The 15,596-nt window shown below is 47.5% G+C and overlaps 1 protein-coding gene across 2 annotated transcripts in view; it reads right to left on the reverse strand.

The window, feature by feature from the left end:
- VOPP1 (VOPP1 WW domain binding protein) overlaps positions 1-15,596 on the reverse strand; it is an 85,244-nt gene that overhangs the window by 60,263 nt on the left and 9,385 nt on the right. The window contains exon 2 of one of the 2 annotated variants that reach the window (XM_060020121.1): positions 13,907-13,954. The exons of the other annotated variant lie outside the window; for it this stretch is intronic. Within the exon in view, the coding sequence (XP_059876104.1) occupies positions 13,907-13,954 (48 nt within the window). The remainder of the gene's footprint in view (positions 1-13,906; positions 13,955-15,596) is intronic. 2 annotated transcript variants of the gene reach the window in all.

Below are 15,596 nucleotides of genomic sequence, written 5' to 3' on the forward strand. Positions count from 1 at the left end.
CAACATGGAATCCTGCAACAGGAAAAGACACAAGTGGGAAAACTAGTGAAATTCAAATAAAGCCAGACGTTTAATTAATCATAACATTATCAATGTAGGTTTGTTTTTTTTAAGCAAATATAGTGTGGCAATAGCGGATGTTAAATTAGCAGAAAATGGATAAGAGGTATATAGGAACTCTACATTGGCTTTGCAACTTTGCTATAAATCTAAACTCTTTTCAAAGTTAAAAGCTGACTAAAAATATACATATTGTGCCAAAAACAAATAGACAACAACAACGTCCACAAAACCTCAACGAAGGTTCCTGGCTTTCAAGCGCAAAGAGCAGAGGCAGGCGGGATGGGGAAGGACTGGTCAGGGTGACCGTCCCTCAAGCCTCGCCCTGAGGCTTCATCCTGAGCGTGAGGGGAAGCCTCTGGGACACGGGCTGGTGGGCAGGCCTCGGGGTACAGAGGAGTGAACCCGCACCTGAGCACAGAAGTGAGCTTGGCGAGTCAGCTCTCCTGACCCACAGGACGCCAAGTGTCCAGCGTGGCAGAACTGGGCCCTTCGTAATCCCTGTGACCTGGATTTCAGCAGCCCCAGGTCAGTGGTAAGGACATGGGGGCAGCTGGCACGGCTCTAGGAAGCAGAGCGGGATGTTGGTGCGCTAGATATTTGTCCAATCCTCTCAGCTCATGCCTGCTAACATTCCTGTCAAACCCTGCCCCCCTCTCTGAGGCTGGGGAACAAGACACAAGAGACCCCAGGGATTTCACAAATAGAATCCCGCAGGAGGATGGTCACCCCGTCCCCCGGAGGCCCGAAGAGGACGAGGGGCGCCCAAGTGACCTCTGAGGCTCCTCCCAACTGTCATGCCACGTGGAGTACTGAGGCGGGGCATGTTGGCTAATCTTACAGTGAAGTCCTGTTCTGTGACATTTAAGTGCAGGGATCCGTAACTTATACTTAGGTCTCTGCAAACCAATAAATCCTGCCAGCTTCTTGGGAGTTACAGAACCATTTAATTCGAGAAACAGCAGGAAAATTCCTTTACAGAGACCTCTGAACACCCAGAACTAAATGCACCAATCATTCAAGCCCTTACCGGAAGCTGAGCTCGGAATGGTCATCTCCAGCTAGCCACCCACGGATGCGTTTTCTTTGGCCCACAGCAGTTTTAAGATAAGGAAACTTTACAGAAAAAGCTAGATGTTCAGCTTTTTGTGACAAATCCAAGGCCCTGTCGACAATCACCTAGACCTTGAGTGGTACCTACCGTCTCCCTCCCCCTGCCCCCCGCCAACATGCCTTTCACGTGAGGAGACCGCTCTGGATCACCACCTTCCTTCCCATTACCTGGGATGAGATGAAGCTAGGAGTAAACGAAATATGAGGAAAAGCTGGCAAATATTATGGGTTCTGCAACAGGTACTACAGAATAATGAAAAAACAGCATCTCCCAATAACCAACAAGATCAACAATCTTAGGAGGGAGAGAGGGGCGTCTTGTTTTATCACCATTTATGTCTCGGAACAGCCTGGAGTGACGACAGTGGGGCTGGTCACATACAGGGCCTGGTGTCAGCACTGGAGGAGGGTCACGTGAGGTCCTGCGTGGCAGGGAGAAGGCACATCTGAGAGGTTTCCCAGCCGACAATGGACAGTCCAGGCAGCGGGAGACCAGGTATTCCAAATGGACCCGAAATTACCTAAAGGCTTGATAAAGGAGACTGGACTAACTCATCATAAACCATTCCCAAGCATTACAAACACCCAGGCTCTTAAAGCAAAGGCCCATTTCTACAGACCTCAGGGGACAAGAAGGTTAGCAAGGGGCCCAAGTCTTTTACCATCTGCCTTTCCCTCAGGGCAAGGGGCCCCCAGGTCAGGCATCCACAATCCACGGAACAGGAGCCTTGGTGATACGGCTTAATTTCTACCAAAACCCCAAATCTGTGACCCATCTGGACAAAAGCTGAGAAAGGCAGTGACCCTCAAACGTCATTTTTGCAACTGGGACAGAACCAGGGCCCCATGTTCTTAGAGACCTTCTCACTTTTCCCACCCTTCGAAACACTCTGCTCTACCTTCACATCCTCCCCAGGGGGACTGGTAGAGTCAGGGCTGCACGGGCGGACACTCTGCACTGAACACTTACCCTGAAGACAAAGCAAAGAGAGGAAGCGTATGCTGACGCATGCAAGGCTCTATCGACTTCCTTCACCCCAAACGCTACATTCTAGACAGACACGTACCCAACTATATGAAGAAGACTTTGCCTGCTTTCCAGACAAGAGAATGTGGAACTATTCTCAAAGAAATCCCCCGGGCTTCCCTGGTGGCGCAGTGGTTGAGAGTCCGCCTGCCGATGCAGGCGACACGGGTTCGTGCCCCGGTCTGGGGGGATCCCGCATGCCGCGGAGCGGCTGGGCCCGTGAGCCATGGCCACTGAGTCTGTGAGTCCGGAGCCTGTGCTCCACGGTGGAAGAGGCCGCGGCAGTGAGAGGCCCGCGTATAGAAATCCCATATATTTAAAAGCTTCCACTTCCATCCTTTCTGAAGGAAAAAAAATGGTGCTCTCAAATCAGGAAAAGGCTCATTTTCACCCACTCCCATCAGGGTGACTGCAGGGACTGACTGCCCTGACCAGGAAAACAGCCCCTGGGTCATCCACATCCAGACTGGTTGCTTTCCAGGATGCCCCCAGAGCCCAGGTCCCTGAGGACCACAGGGCGGGGGTCAAGGGGCCAGAACAGCCGAGCAGAATGAAGGAGGACACCGGAGAACACGGTGCTTGGGAGAGGGCACGGCATCAGTCCAAGGACTCCCGGCAGAATCCCACTTCCTATCACTGCGTAACTCAGTCCAATCCAACACCAGCCGAGAGGCCAGTCTACCTGGCGTGAGAGCGGGACAAGAGGGTGGACTCTTGGTCCGCCTCCGAGAGGACACCAGCCAACACCCAGTGAACACACACACATGCTAGTGTCTTAAACCTCTGCGTCTTGTAACATGGGGAAAATGTATGTTTGTTCAAATAAGCAAACATATAATATTTGACCCTGTAGTCATATACACTGTGGGAGGGAGTATAAATTTGGCTTAAAAAGTAAACTTTCTGAAAGTCAGTCTGGTAAGACATATCAGATGCCTTTAAATCTGTCAATAGGGACTTCCCTGGCGGTCCTGTGGTTAAGACTTCACCTTCCAATGCAGGGGGTGCAGGTTCGATCTCCAGTCAGGGAGCTAAGAACCCACGTGCCTCGCAGCCAAAAAAACCAAAACATAAAACAGAAGCAATAGTGTAACAAATTCAATAAAGACTTTAAAAATGGTCCACTTCGGGGTCGTTCCTGGTGGCCCAGTGGTTAAGAATCCGCCTGCCAATGCAGGGGACATGGGTTCAAGCCCTGGTCCGGGAAGATCCCACATGTCGCGGAGCAACTAAGCCCATGCGCCACAACTACTGTGCCTGGGCTCTAGAGCTTGTGAGCCACAACTACTGAGCCCACGTGCCACAGCTACTGAAGCCCACGTGCCTAGAGCCCGTGCTGCACAACAAGAGAAGCCACCACAGTGAGAAACACACACGCTGCAAGGAAGAGCAGCCCCCGCTCGCTGCAACTAGAGGAAGCCCATGCGCAGCAATGAAGACCCAACAAAGCCAAAAATAAATAAATAAATAAGTTTATTTTTTTAAATAAAAATGGTCCACTTCATTCTTTTTTTTTTTTAAATTTATTTGTTTGGGGCTGCACTGGGTCTTTGCTGCTGCGCGTGGGCTTTCTCTAGTTGCGGTGAGCAGGGGCTACTCTTTGTTGCAGTGCGCAGGCTTCTCACTGCGTTGGCTCCTCTTGTTGCAGAGCACGGGCTCTAGAGTACGGGCTCAGTAGCTGTGGCGCACGGGCTTAGTTGCTCCACGGCATGTGGGATCTTCCCGGACCAGGGCTCGAACCCATGTCTCCTGCATTGGCAGGTGGATTCTTAACCACTGCGGCACCAGGGAAGCCCTCCACTTCATTCTTTAAAAAAAAAACTGTCAATGAGCTCTGGTCTGGTTATCTCATTTCTAGAAACCTATCTTAAAAAAAAATCCAAAATGCACAAAGATGCTTATCTTAGGATTCTTAAAACACAGGAAAATAAGGAACGAGCTAAATATTCAACATCAGAAGAACGATGAGTCAATCAATAGCGACATCATGAAATATTATACAGCTACTACAATGTTTACAGGTAATTTAAAACGGAATGGAAGGGCTTCCCTGGTGGCGCAGTGGTTAAGAATCCACCCGCCAATGCAGGGGACACGGGTTCGTGCCCCGGTCCGGGAGGATCCCACATGCCGCGGAGCGGCTGGGCCCATGAGCCATGGCCATTGGGCCTGCGCGTCCGGAGCCTGCGCTCCGCGGCAGGAGAGGCCACAGCAGGGAGAGGCCTGCGTACCGCAAAAAAACAAAACAAAACAAAAAAGACGGAATGGGAGTGATCATGACAGGAGAATACAAAACTTTATACAGGTTATGACCACTGTATGAAGAATGCAAAGAAAATGGCTGGAAGGAAAACGTCATTCGACATTGACAGCTCCTGTCCTGGTGAATTATGAGACGTGGTTTTGTTTCTCTGTGTATTTCTCTAGTTTAAAATTATTCCATGATTAGAATGTGTTAGTTTCATTTTCATAATAAACATAGCAATGTTTTAACTATGAAGTTGGAAAGTCAGAGATTACACTGGCTTGAGGCATCAGGACAGGCTTCCCGGGGGAGGCTGTATTTGAAGTGAAAACAGAAAGACAAAGAGAGAGGGCGTTCCCAGTGCGGGGAACAGCGCCACCAGAAGCAAAGGGACAGGCTCTTCTGTGGAAACACTGATCAGTCCAGTTTGGTTGGCAAATTACCTACAAATTTCCTAGCGGGCTGAAACAGCACAAGATGTGTTCAGTGCCAAATCAGATTCTGAGCACACCTCACATCTCCAAGGTCAATTTTCCCATCCAAGCGAATGTCTAAAGTGCACAAAAATAAATGGAGAAGGGTCGTCTTATTCATTCCTCCCAAGGGAAGCCCTGAGTGGGAAGGGTCCATGAGGCAGAGAAAGAGGGCTTGGATTCCCTCTGGTACAGGAAGAAGGCAGACGGAAACACAGCAAAGGAGGGAATGGAAGCTGGAGCACACGGACAATACAAAGTGGGTGCTGAACTGATATAAAGGGCGGAGAGGTGGAGGGACGGCGCTGGAAGGCAAGTCAGAGACCAGCGACACAGGACCAAGGCCATGGTGGGACCCGCTGCCGTCGAGGCCCGGGCCTTCTGCCTGGTTTTAACATGCATTGCATGGGTAAGGCAGTCCATTAAAGGACTAGACGAGACGGACAAACACGATCGACTTTGGGATTTAGGAACAGCAAGGAGAGAAGTTAGGTGGTTTCAAAAGCTTTGCACAAAATGCGTCTCCCCGCAAGAAGCTTAAGTTGCCTTCACAGGCTGTTCTCTCCACACTGTCTCTAGAAATGGGGTGGCAAGTATTTTCCTTCCCACCTTACATTGAACGGCTGCTCCTATCAGAAAGCATAAGACATTTTAAGGACATAAGGCACGGTCTACTAAATGTCTCTTACCTGGCAGACCTTCACACTCACACACCCCCGGCAAGAGTTCCCCTGGGTTACAAAGGAAGTCCAGGAAAGCTAAGCGACACACGCCCCAAAACGAAATGCCAGAAGTCAGTTTAAAACTCAAGTCTGCCTGGCTCCAAAGTGGCCCTTTTTCTACCACATCACATCACCTCCCCAGACTGGGGGAGACCTCAGGTCATGGAGTCTGATCTACCAAGCAGCTGACGGAGATTCACTCACAGAAGAAAGTGATAAGGCAGCCGGTGGAGCCCTGTTCTCCCAGGAGAACGTCCAAGTGCCGACTGTGCTAAACTCAGAAAGTCGACAGGACGCTGTGAAGAAGAGACACAGGATTCCCTAGACTGTACCCTTGAACCCAGAGAAAAAAGTACACACAGCACTGGCTGCAAAGTGCTGATGAATGATGACATACTTTGGGAAAGACACGCGACCAAGACCTGCGCCTCGCGCTAGTCAAAGTCAGGGCGGAGCTCTCTGTCTGGGTGTCAGTGTTGCTACAGCAAAAAAGACAAACGCTTGACAACATAATTACAACTGTCAATCTTCCTACAAGGAATTAAACTTGGAAACCATTCAGGGAGCAACAGCAGGCACAGGAGTTAACTGCATCTCATAACCTTATTCCCAGTGTGCATTACACCGCCAGGAGGTTATTGCTGGAAAGGAACCATCGTTCATCCGTCGTACCGGCTAATTTTAAATTTTCAATTCAAGATTTTTTTTTTTTTTTCGCAAAAAGGAGAGGTTTGGGGGAAAGTTTATTTTTTTTTTTTTGCGGTACGCGGGCCTCTCACTGTTGCGGACTCTCCCGCTGCGGAGCACAGGCTCCGGAGGCGCAGGCTCAGCGGGCATGGCTCACGGGCCCAGCCGCTCCACACTATGTGGGATCTTCCTGGACCGGGGCACGAACCCACGTCCCCTGCATGGGCAGGCGGACTCTCAACCACTGCACCACCAGGGAAGCCCTGGGGGAAAGTTTTTAATGCCTCTAGTCCCTAGCAACTACAGTTCCACCACCTAGCATAATTTAATGGGGATATATTTTCATTTCCACTTTTGTACCACTTGGGAGGAAGAGTCAGGGCAGGGCTGGTGGCATTCTCACCAGTGAAAAATCTTTGTAGGAGGCCTGCTTTCAAAGTGAGGGAAATAGACGACTAGCCTGGGGAGCCAGAGGCTGTCTACCTATAACACAGACCCTAAAACAAGGTTCCTAGGCTTGGCTGTAAGCACCAATTCATCTCCTGCCAGACAAACAATATTTAGATTACAGACCTAGGCCTCAAGATTTTGGTTTTGCTTTAAATATTTCCCGGAACAAAACCAATGAGACACACTGGGGCTCCCCTCAGCCCTACCAGACGCCCCCAGTCCCTATATCCCCAACCCCAGCAGCTCCATCCCTGCACACACCACAGCTGCTTAGGTCATTCATCACCACGTAAGAAGCCCTCCCAACCTCTGATTCCACTGGTATCACCGTGCTCCGTGTCCTACTCACACACACACACACACACACACACACACACACACACACACACTCACTCACACTCTTCCTGAGCCGCACAGCCAGGCATCGTTTCCTTCCAGACCCTGGAGCCTCACAGCACGGCTGCTCCCAAGTCCGTCCTGGTCGGCACCACGGACGGCACACTGCACAACACAGCAGGTACCATTCAGAAAGACTCTGCTCTGACAGGCATATCCTGGTTGCATCTTAGCAATGCTGCCCACTCTGTTCAAAATTGACAATCTTGGATCTCCTTCCCTCCAACCCGTTGTGACTTCCAGAAAGTGAACCCTCAACCAGAACTGTGATCACGGGTAACGAGAGGCGAGGCAGAGAGAACGAGCCATTCAGAGGCCCTCCTCCCCCACTCACTGCTGACGAGACAGGCTCTAAAACTCGTACAGCGATCAGTTAATTCTCGTAAGATAAAAAAACACACTTAAAAATGTGTGCCGTCTGCTGCCTCACTCTTAGACACAGCACCTGGTCAGGGCAAGGGCGTGGAGTCAGCAAGGCTGGGGACAGGACAGAAACACCACACATCACCTAAGGAATGCACGGGCACCGATGGGCACTTTGAACTAAGCTAAGGGTGGGTGAAATTTTAGGTTCATTCATGGATTTCAAATAAGGAAGTGACAGCTTGGGTTAGGGTTTCAAGAGATCACACAGGCAGAAGGAAGAGGGCCGTCCACAGGGAGAACAGCCAGGACTGAAGCAGGCGCGCAGGACGGAGGCCTGAGAGAGGTGCATTCTAGAACCTTGGAGGAAGGGTCAACAGGACTGCGGAGAATGCAGAGGGGGCGGGGCTGGAGTGGTCCAGGCTTCTGGGGCAGCCTCCTGGCTGGGTGGCGCGGCCACTGACCAAGATGAAAACCAACGGGGGCCACTTGGAGAAAGGTTGGGCTCTGTTTCAGATACAGGGTCTGAGAGATTTCTATTAGGCAACTGGATCGATAAGGGCTGTCACTGAGCAGGGAATTCTTGGGCTAGAAACACAGATTCTGGAGACGTTGGCGTAAATACTGTGATTGAAGATTTAGATGTGAATGAGATTCCTCAGGATCTTTCAGAGAACGGGAAGACGAGGAGGTGCTCCACCAAGCCTAGAAGACATGAGCATCGAAGGTGCAGACGAGAGGTCGGGACGGGGACGGTGAAGGAAGAGCCCCTGAGGAGGGATGCTGCTGTGTGCTGGGAAGAAGAGCGTCATGAAGTGGTGCTGCTTCCAAGTTAGCCCGTTACACTGAAACATGCTTGTAAGCCAAAGGACGATCCACCTGAAACTTAAGGTGCACAGAGAAATACACCTTTAAAAAGTCTTTTAAAAAAGTATCAGCCTGTCTGCAGACTTGGGAGAAGTAGCAAAAAAAAAAGGGGAAGGAAAGCAGCGAAACGCGGGGCTGGGATAGAAGGTGAGGGTGCAGGGGATTGGGCAAGGCGGGGGCCCTGTGTCGACACCCCCCTCACCCGTCAGCACTGCTGCCCGCTCCCTTCTCCCCGGCTCAAACCCCAGCCCTTGAAGGACAACATGTATAACAGATGCTGACTTGCAACAACCACTAAACTTTAGTGCCTCAGTTTCCCCACACGGGAAAGCTGAAGAGAAAGCTCCTACCATCTTCTTTGACTGCACACGTGACCTTTAATAAATCACTTAACTTCTCAACCTTAGTTTGCACCCTGTAAAGTGGAGTGACGACATTTACAAGGTTCGCGTGGGGAACACAAGTAAGGCACACAACTAAAACGGTGCGCGGCACACGGAGCGCAGATGAGATCCGGCTCTTACGGGCGGGAGTGGCATCTTAGCCCAGTGTATTGTTCTAGGTGGCCCTTTCCCTAAGTGTCCAAGTAGCAAAAGCTAAGTATGGGCCCCTCATCTCCCTGCCCCATACCTCATTATTAAATACAGCAGTAGTGGCTAATTATTTTCACAGGAGTGGCATGCCTTTGCCTGAGAACATAAGTCTTTATGATGAGTTTTAAAAAGAAAACCAAATTTCACTCACATAATTTCTACTTAGCAAGGCCTTTCAAGGATTATAATCCCACTGATTTAAAGACTGCTTGGGACTTCCCCGGCAGTCCAGAGGTTAAGACTCCGTGCTTCCACTGCAGGGGGCACAGGTTCGATCCCTGGTGGGGGAACTAAGATCCCATATACTACGCAGCCAACAAAAAAAAAAGACCGCTTGCACTAGAATTCCTTCAATGAGCTCTACTAATGAAAATAAAGAGAGGAAATAAATATAAATTAATGAATAATGCCAAAGGGTTCGTAAACCAAAACCCACTCTTCTGTTTGTTTTCTTTTATATGTGCTCTAAGATATTTTCCAACAGATTTTCATAATAATTTCTACAAGGCAATGCCACAATGGGTAGGTGTGCAGGGACCAAGCAGTCACATTTACGAATACAAGGCGCTCGCCTAGCACCTCTGAAGCCTGCTTCTGCAGTCTTCCACTCCCACAGCGCCTGTCAAGCCCCCTTAAACCCTCCCTGACCCGTGGTGGCACAAAGCACTGGGCCGAACAGGCTGGGCCCCTGACTGCAGCCTACCTAGCAAGGTAGGGGCTCGGGGGCGCTGGTGGGGGGCAGGTCAGCAGGAGACGTGACTCAAATGCCACAAAGACAACCCAATGAGGCACTCTGGTTCCTGAGCTACCTTCCAGATCTTAAGCTTGTTCATACGTTTCTGGATTCCGTGAACCAAAATTCCCATATTCCCCATTTCCATATACTATTTACAACAAAGATATATCACTTAGGGTAACACGGCTGAATTTCTCAGACTCTGAGAATGAAAAAGTCCTAAACGTGAACCATCTAGCAGGAACTCCTTCCAGGGCAGCCCAGACAGGACCCGCAGAGAAGAGAACATTATTATTATACGAACGTAAACACCTGGGGCGGGGGAACCAACAGTATTTAAGAACACAAACTCTGAAGCCAGTGTGACGAGGTTGGAATCCTGGCTCGAGCTAGAAAACCTTGGACAAGCTTCTTAATCTCCTGCGCCTCACCTGGTTCACCTGCAAGATGGATATAATGCAGCACTAAACTCAGAGAAGGGTTGTAGAGATGAAACGTCAAGTGTTTAAAGCCGTGCTTAGCAGGGTATCAGCAAGATGTCTGAATAGAAGGTGCCCAGCTCACATCCCCCACGTTAAGAACAAACTGACATCCATCCACAGACCAAAGGGTCCTCATGGGAGCTTTGGGATCCAGGTACAAAGCTGCAAAACCCTGGTGGAGCCCAAGACCGAGAAGAGTCGCTGGGAGAAGGCAGGCTCCCTGACAGTGGCCCTGGCTACAGACCGAAAGCAGCCCTGCCCCCATGGACTCGGCTGTGGCCCAGGTTGGCCACGGTCCTGCACAGAGCCATGCTGCCTAGGCACCAGGAGGTGCCGCCCTGTCTATGCCCCTGTTAACAGGATCTCCAACCTCAGACCCAACCTGTGACCTGGCCCCAGCCCCACTCTAAGGTGGTTTAGAGTCACTCCTGCCGGCCCAGGGACCCAGCCATACCCACCTTTGCCCCTGGTAGCAGGACTGCTGACTTCAGTCCCAGCTGCAGACCCTCAAAGGGCCCTATGACTTGATTCCAGGCCCAATATGCCATGGTCCAGGGGCAATACCGCCCACCCAGGAAACCAGTGTGAGACACGCCTGTCCGAGCCCCCACCGGCAGGTCTGCTGACCTCAGTTCTGACTGCAAATCCTGAAGCAGCCCTGTGACCCTATTCTAACCCCACTCTACCCTGGTCCCAGAGGCAGTGCCGCCTACCCAGAGACCTGGTGGGAGCACGCTTAGGGATACAGCAGATGCCACCCTCACCCATGACCCTGGTAACAGGCCTAGAAATGGCACCATGACCAGGCTGCTCAACCACAGCCCTGGAGGCAGGCCCATCACCCAGGTGATAGACAGGATTCAAACCACCTACATCCCCAGTAACAAGCCCGCCAACGGTGAACACAACTGCAGATCTGGCAGCAGCCAAGTGACCAGGCTCTAGCCCTGCTCCAATGCAATCCCTGAGGCAGTCCCATCAGTCCGGGGACAGAGCAGCAGAAGGTCTTTACCTACTAAAATCCAGCCTGTAAAGACAGGAAGAGGTGTTTGCTCCTTCAAATGCACAGACATCAACACAAGGCTACACGGATAACGATGAATCAGGCAAACATGCCCCACCACAGGAAACCAATAAAGCACCAGTAACCAACCATAAAGAACTGGAAATCTGTGACTTGCCTCACGAAGAATTCAAAATAATGGTCTTGGGCTTCCCTGGTGGCGCAGTGGTTGGAAGTCCGCCTGCCGATGCAGGTTCGTGCCCCAGTCCGGGAGGATCCCACATGCCACAGAGCGGCTGGGCCCATGAGCCATGGCCACTGAGCCTGCGCATCTGGAGCCTGCACTCTGCAACCGGAGAGGCCACAGCAGTGAGCGGTCCGCGTACCGGATAGACAACTCAACAAAATCAGGATAACAATACATGAACAAGATGAGAATTTCAAAAAAAAGGAATCATAGACAAAGACCCAAACAGAAATTCTGGAACTGAGGAACACAATGAATGAAATGAAAAATCCAACAGATTTCTTCAGCACTACCTGACCAAGAAGAAGAAAGAATCTGTGAACTCAAAAACAGGTCATTTGAAATTATCCAGTCGGGGTGGCGGGGAGGGGAAATGAAACATAGTGAAGAAAGTCTATGGGATTTATGGGACACCATCAAGCAACTCAACAGATGCACTATGGGACTCTGAAAAGGAGAAAAGAGAGAGAAAGGACCAGAAAGTTTAGTTAAAGGAATAATGGCTGAAACTTTCCCAAATCTTGAGAGGGGTATGCCCATCCAGGTTCCTGAAGCTCAAAGGTCCCCAAACAGGATCAACCCAAAGAATGTTACACAGAAACACATTATAATTAAATTATCAACAGTCAAAGACAAAGAGAAAATTTTAAAAGCAGCAAGAGAAAAAAGGATTTATGATATACAAAGGAACCCCTATAAGGCTATAAGTGGATTTCTCAGCAGAAAACTTACAAGCCAGGAGACAGTGGGAAAATATATTCAAAGTGATGAAAGAAAAAGATGACCAATGAAGAATACTATACCCAGCAAAGCTGCCCTTCAGAAATGAAGACAAGACAAAGACTTTCTCAGACAAGCAAAATCACCACTAGATGATGGTGGTGACTAGGGAATCATCACCACTAGACCTGTCTTACAAGAAACGCTAAAGGGCATTCTTCAAGAGGAAGAAAGGAACAAAGAAACTACAAAAAAGTCAGAAAATACTGGACAAAATGGCAAGAGCAAGTTCTTACCTGTCAATAATGACTTTAAATGTAAACAGATTAAATTATCCAATCAAGAAAACAAAGTGGCTAAATGAATGAGAATACAATATCCAACTATATGCTGCATGCAAGAGACTCAAGCTTTAAAAATACACATAGGCTTAAACGGATGGAAGAAGATACTCCATGCAAACGTTAACCAAAAGAGAGCAGGAGTGGCTACACAGTTGTCCCTCTTTTTTTTTTTTTTTTTTTTTTTTTTTGCTGTATGCGGGCGTCTCACTGTTGCGGCCTCTCCTGTTGCGGAGCACAGGCTCCGGACTCACAGGCTCAGCGGCCATGGCTCACGGGCCCAGCCGCTCCGCGGCATGTGGGATCTTCCCGGACCGGGGCATGAACCCGTGTCCCCTGCATCGGCAGGCGGACTCTCAACCACTGCGCCACCAGGGAAGCCCCAGTTGTCCTAAGTTGTCTTAACAACACTGTACCAGTGTTGAACTATGCTAGTCCACTTTTACGCAGATGTTTTTTGATAAATACAGTACTACACGATCCACAGTTGGTTGAATTTGTGAATGCAGAATCTTGAATACAGAGGGCTCACCGTAACGTTACATGCAGTTGGCACCCCTAACCCCCATTGTTCAAGGGTAAACCATTTTTATATTAGACAAAATTGACCTTAAGTCAAAACTGTCAAAAGAGACAAAGAAGGTCATTACATAATGATAAAAGGTCAATTCAACAGGAAACTGTAAGTTATAAATATATATTTACCCACCATCAAAGCATCTAAATATATAAAGCAAATACTGACAGATCTGAAGGGAGAAATAGACAGAAACACAATAATAACAGGAGAGTTCAGTATCCCACTCTCAAAATGGATAAGTCACCCAAAGAGAATACCAGTAAGGAAACAGCAGAGCTGAACAACACTATAGACCAAATAGACCTAACAGACATATACAGAACTTTCCATCAACAACAGAAGAATACACACACTTCTCAAGTGCGCACAGAACATTCTGCAAGACAGATCACATCACAGTTCACAAAACAGGTTGTAAAAATTTCAAACAGATCAAAGCATTACCAGTTCAAAGCCTTAAATGTAAGACCTGAAACTGCAAAACACCCAGAAGAAAACACAGGGAAAAAGCTCCTTGACATGGGTCTTGGCAGTATGTTTTTGAATATGACACCAAAAGCAGAGGCAACAAAAGTAAAAATAAACAAGTAACTAAATATCTAACTAGATAACTTCTGCACAGCAAAGGAAACAACAAAATGAAAAGGCAACCTGCAGAGGGGTATAAAATACTTGTAAACCAAACCTGATAAGGGGTTAATATCTAAAATATACAAGAAATTCATACAACTCAGTAACAAAAAAATAAAACAAACAAACAAAAAAAAACAATAAATAACCCAATAAAATTAGGCAACGTACCTGAAAATACATTTTCCCGGAGAAGACATACAGATGGCCAACGGGTACCTGAAAAGCAGCTCAACATCACTAATTATCAGGGAAATGTAAATCAAAACCACAATGAGATATCACCTAACACCTGTTATAATGGCTATTATCAAAACCACAAGAGAACAAGTGTTGGCAAGGATGTGGAGCAAAGGGAACACTCGCACACTATTAATGGGAATGTAAACTGGTGCAGCCATTATGGAAAACAGCATGGAGACTCCTCAACAAATTAAGAATAGAGCTACCATATGATTCAACAATCCCATTTCTGGGTACGAATCCAAAAGAAATAACATCACTATCTTGAAGAGATACCTGAACCCTCATGCTCACTGCAGCATTGTTTGCAGTAGCTAAGATAAGGAAACAACCCTGGTGTCCAACAATGGATGAAGAGATAAAGAAAACATTTATTTATATATATATATAAACATATTAAACATATTTATATATAATACCTATTTACGTAAAATAAAATTTAATTTATATATTCATTTAAATTTTACATATTTATATATTATATGTATTTATTTAAATAAAATAAAGTAAATAAATATACATGTATTTAAATAAAAGTAACTTATTTAAATAAATTTATTTATTTAGAAAATATAATGTTATATGTATAATGGAATATGATTCAGTCTTAAAAAAGAAGAATATACTGGGACTTCCCTGGCGGTCCAGTGGTTAAGACTTTGCCTTCCAATTCCAGGGGTACAGTTTGATCCCTGGTCAGAGAGCTAAGATCCCACACAATTTGCAGCCAAAAAACCAAAAAACATAAAACAGAAGCAATATTGTAACAAATTTAATAAAGACTTTAAAAATGATCCACATCCAAAAAAAAAAATCTTAAAAAAAAGAACATCCTGCCATTTAACAATATAGATGAACCTGGAGGACATTATGCTAAGTGAAATAAGACAACTCAAGACAAATACTACCTAATCTTACTTATATGTGGAATATAAAAGAGTTAAACTCATAGAAGCAGAGAGTAGAATGGCAGTTGCCAAGAGTTGAGAGGATGGGGAAATGAAAAGGTGTCGGTCCAAGGTTACAGAGATGCAGTTATGCGGGATGCCTAAGTTCTGGAGATTTCAGGTACAGCATGGTGACTGTCATTAATAAAACTGTACTTGAACTTTTCTGAGAGAATTGATCTTAAGTGTTCTCACCACACATACACAAGGTGACGTGAGGTGTGAAGTGTTAATGAGCTTGAATGGGGTGATCATTTCACAATGTATACACATATCAAACCAGCACATTATACTCCTTAAATATATATAATTTTAATTTGTCAAGTATACCGCAGTAAAGCTGGAAAAAAGAGAAAAAGAAAATTGGAAAGTATCAAAACTTTTTTAAAAAAATAGTCTTTGGCACATAGTAAACACACAGTAAGTGCTAGTTATCACATCATCACCATCATCTCTTATAAGTCAGAGAAAGTAAAGAATGTTGGAGAGTTTTAAAAATACTCTAAGATGTTTCAAAAAAGTAATTGGGCTTCCCTGGTGGCACAGTGGTTGAGAGTCCGCCTGCCGATTCAGCGGACACGGGTTCGTGCCCCGGTCCGGGAGGATCCCACATGCCACGGAGCGGCTGGGCCCGTGAGCCATGGCCGCTGAGCCTGCGCGTCCGGAGCCTG

Source organism: Delphinus delphis, chromosome 9, assembly GCF_949987515.2.
Source record: "Delphinus delphis chromosome 9, mDelDel1.2, whole genome shotgun sequence".
NCBI lineage: Eukaryota > Metazoa > Chordata > Mammalia > Artiodactyla > Delphinidae > Delphinus > Delphinus delphis.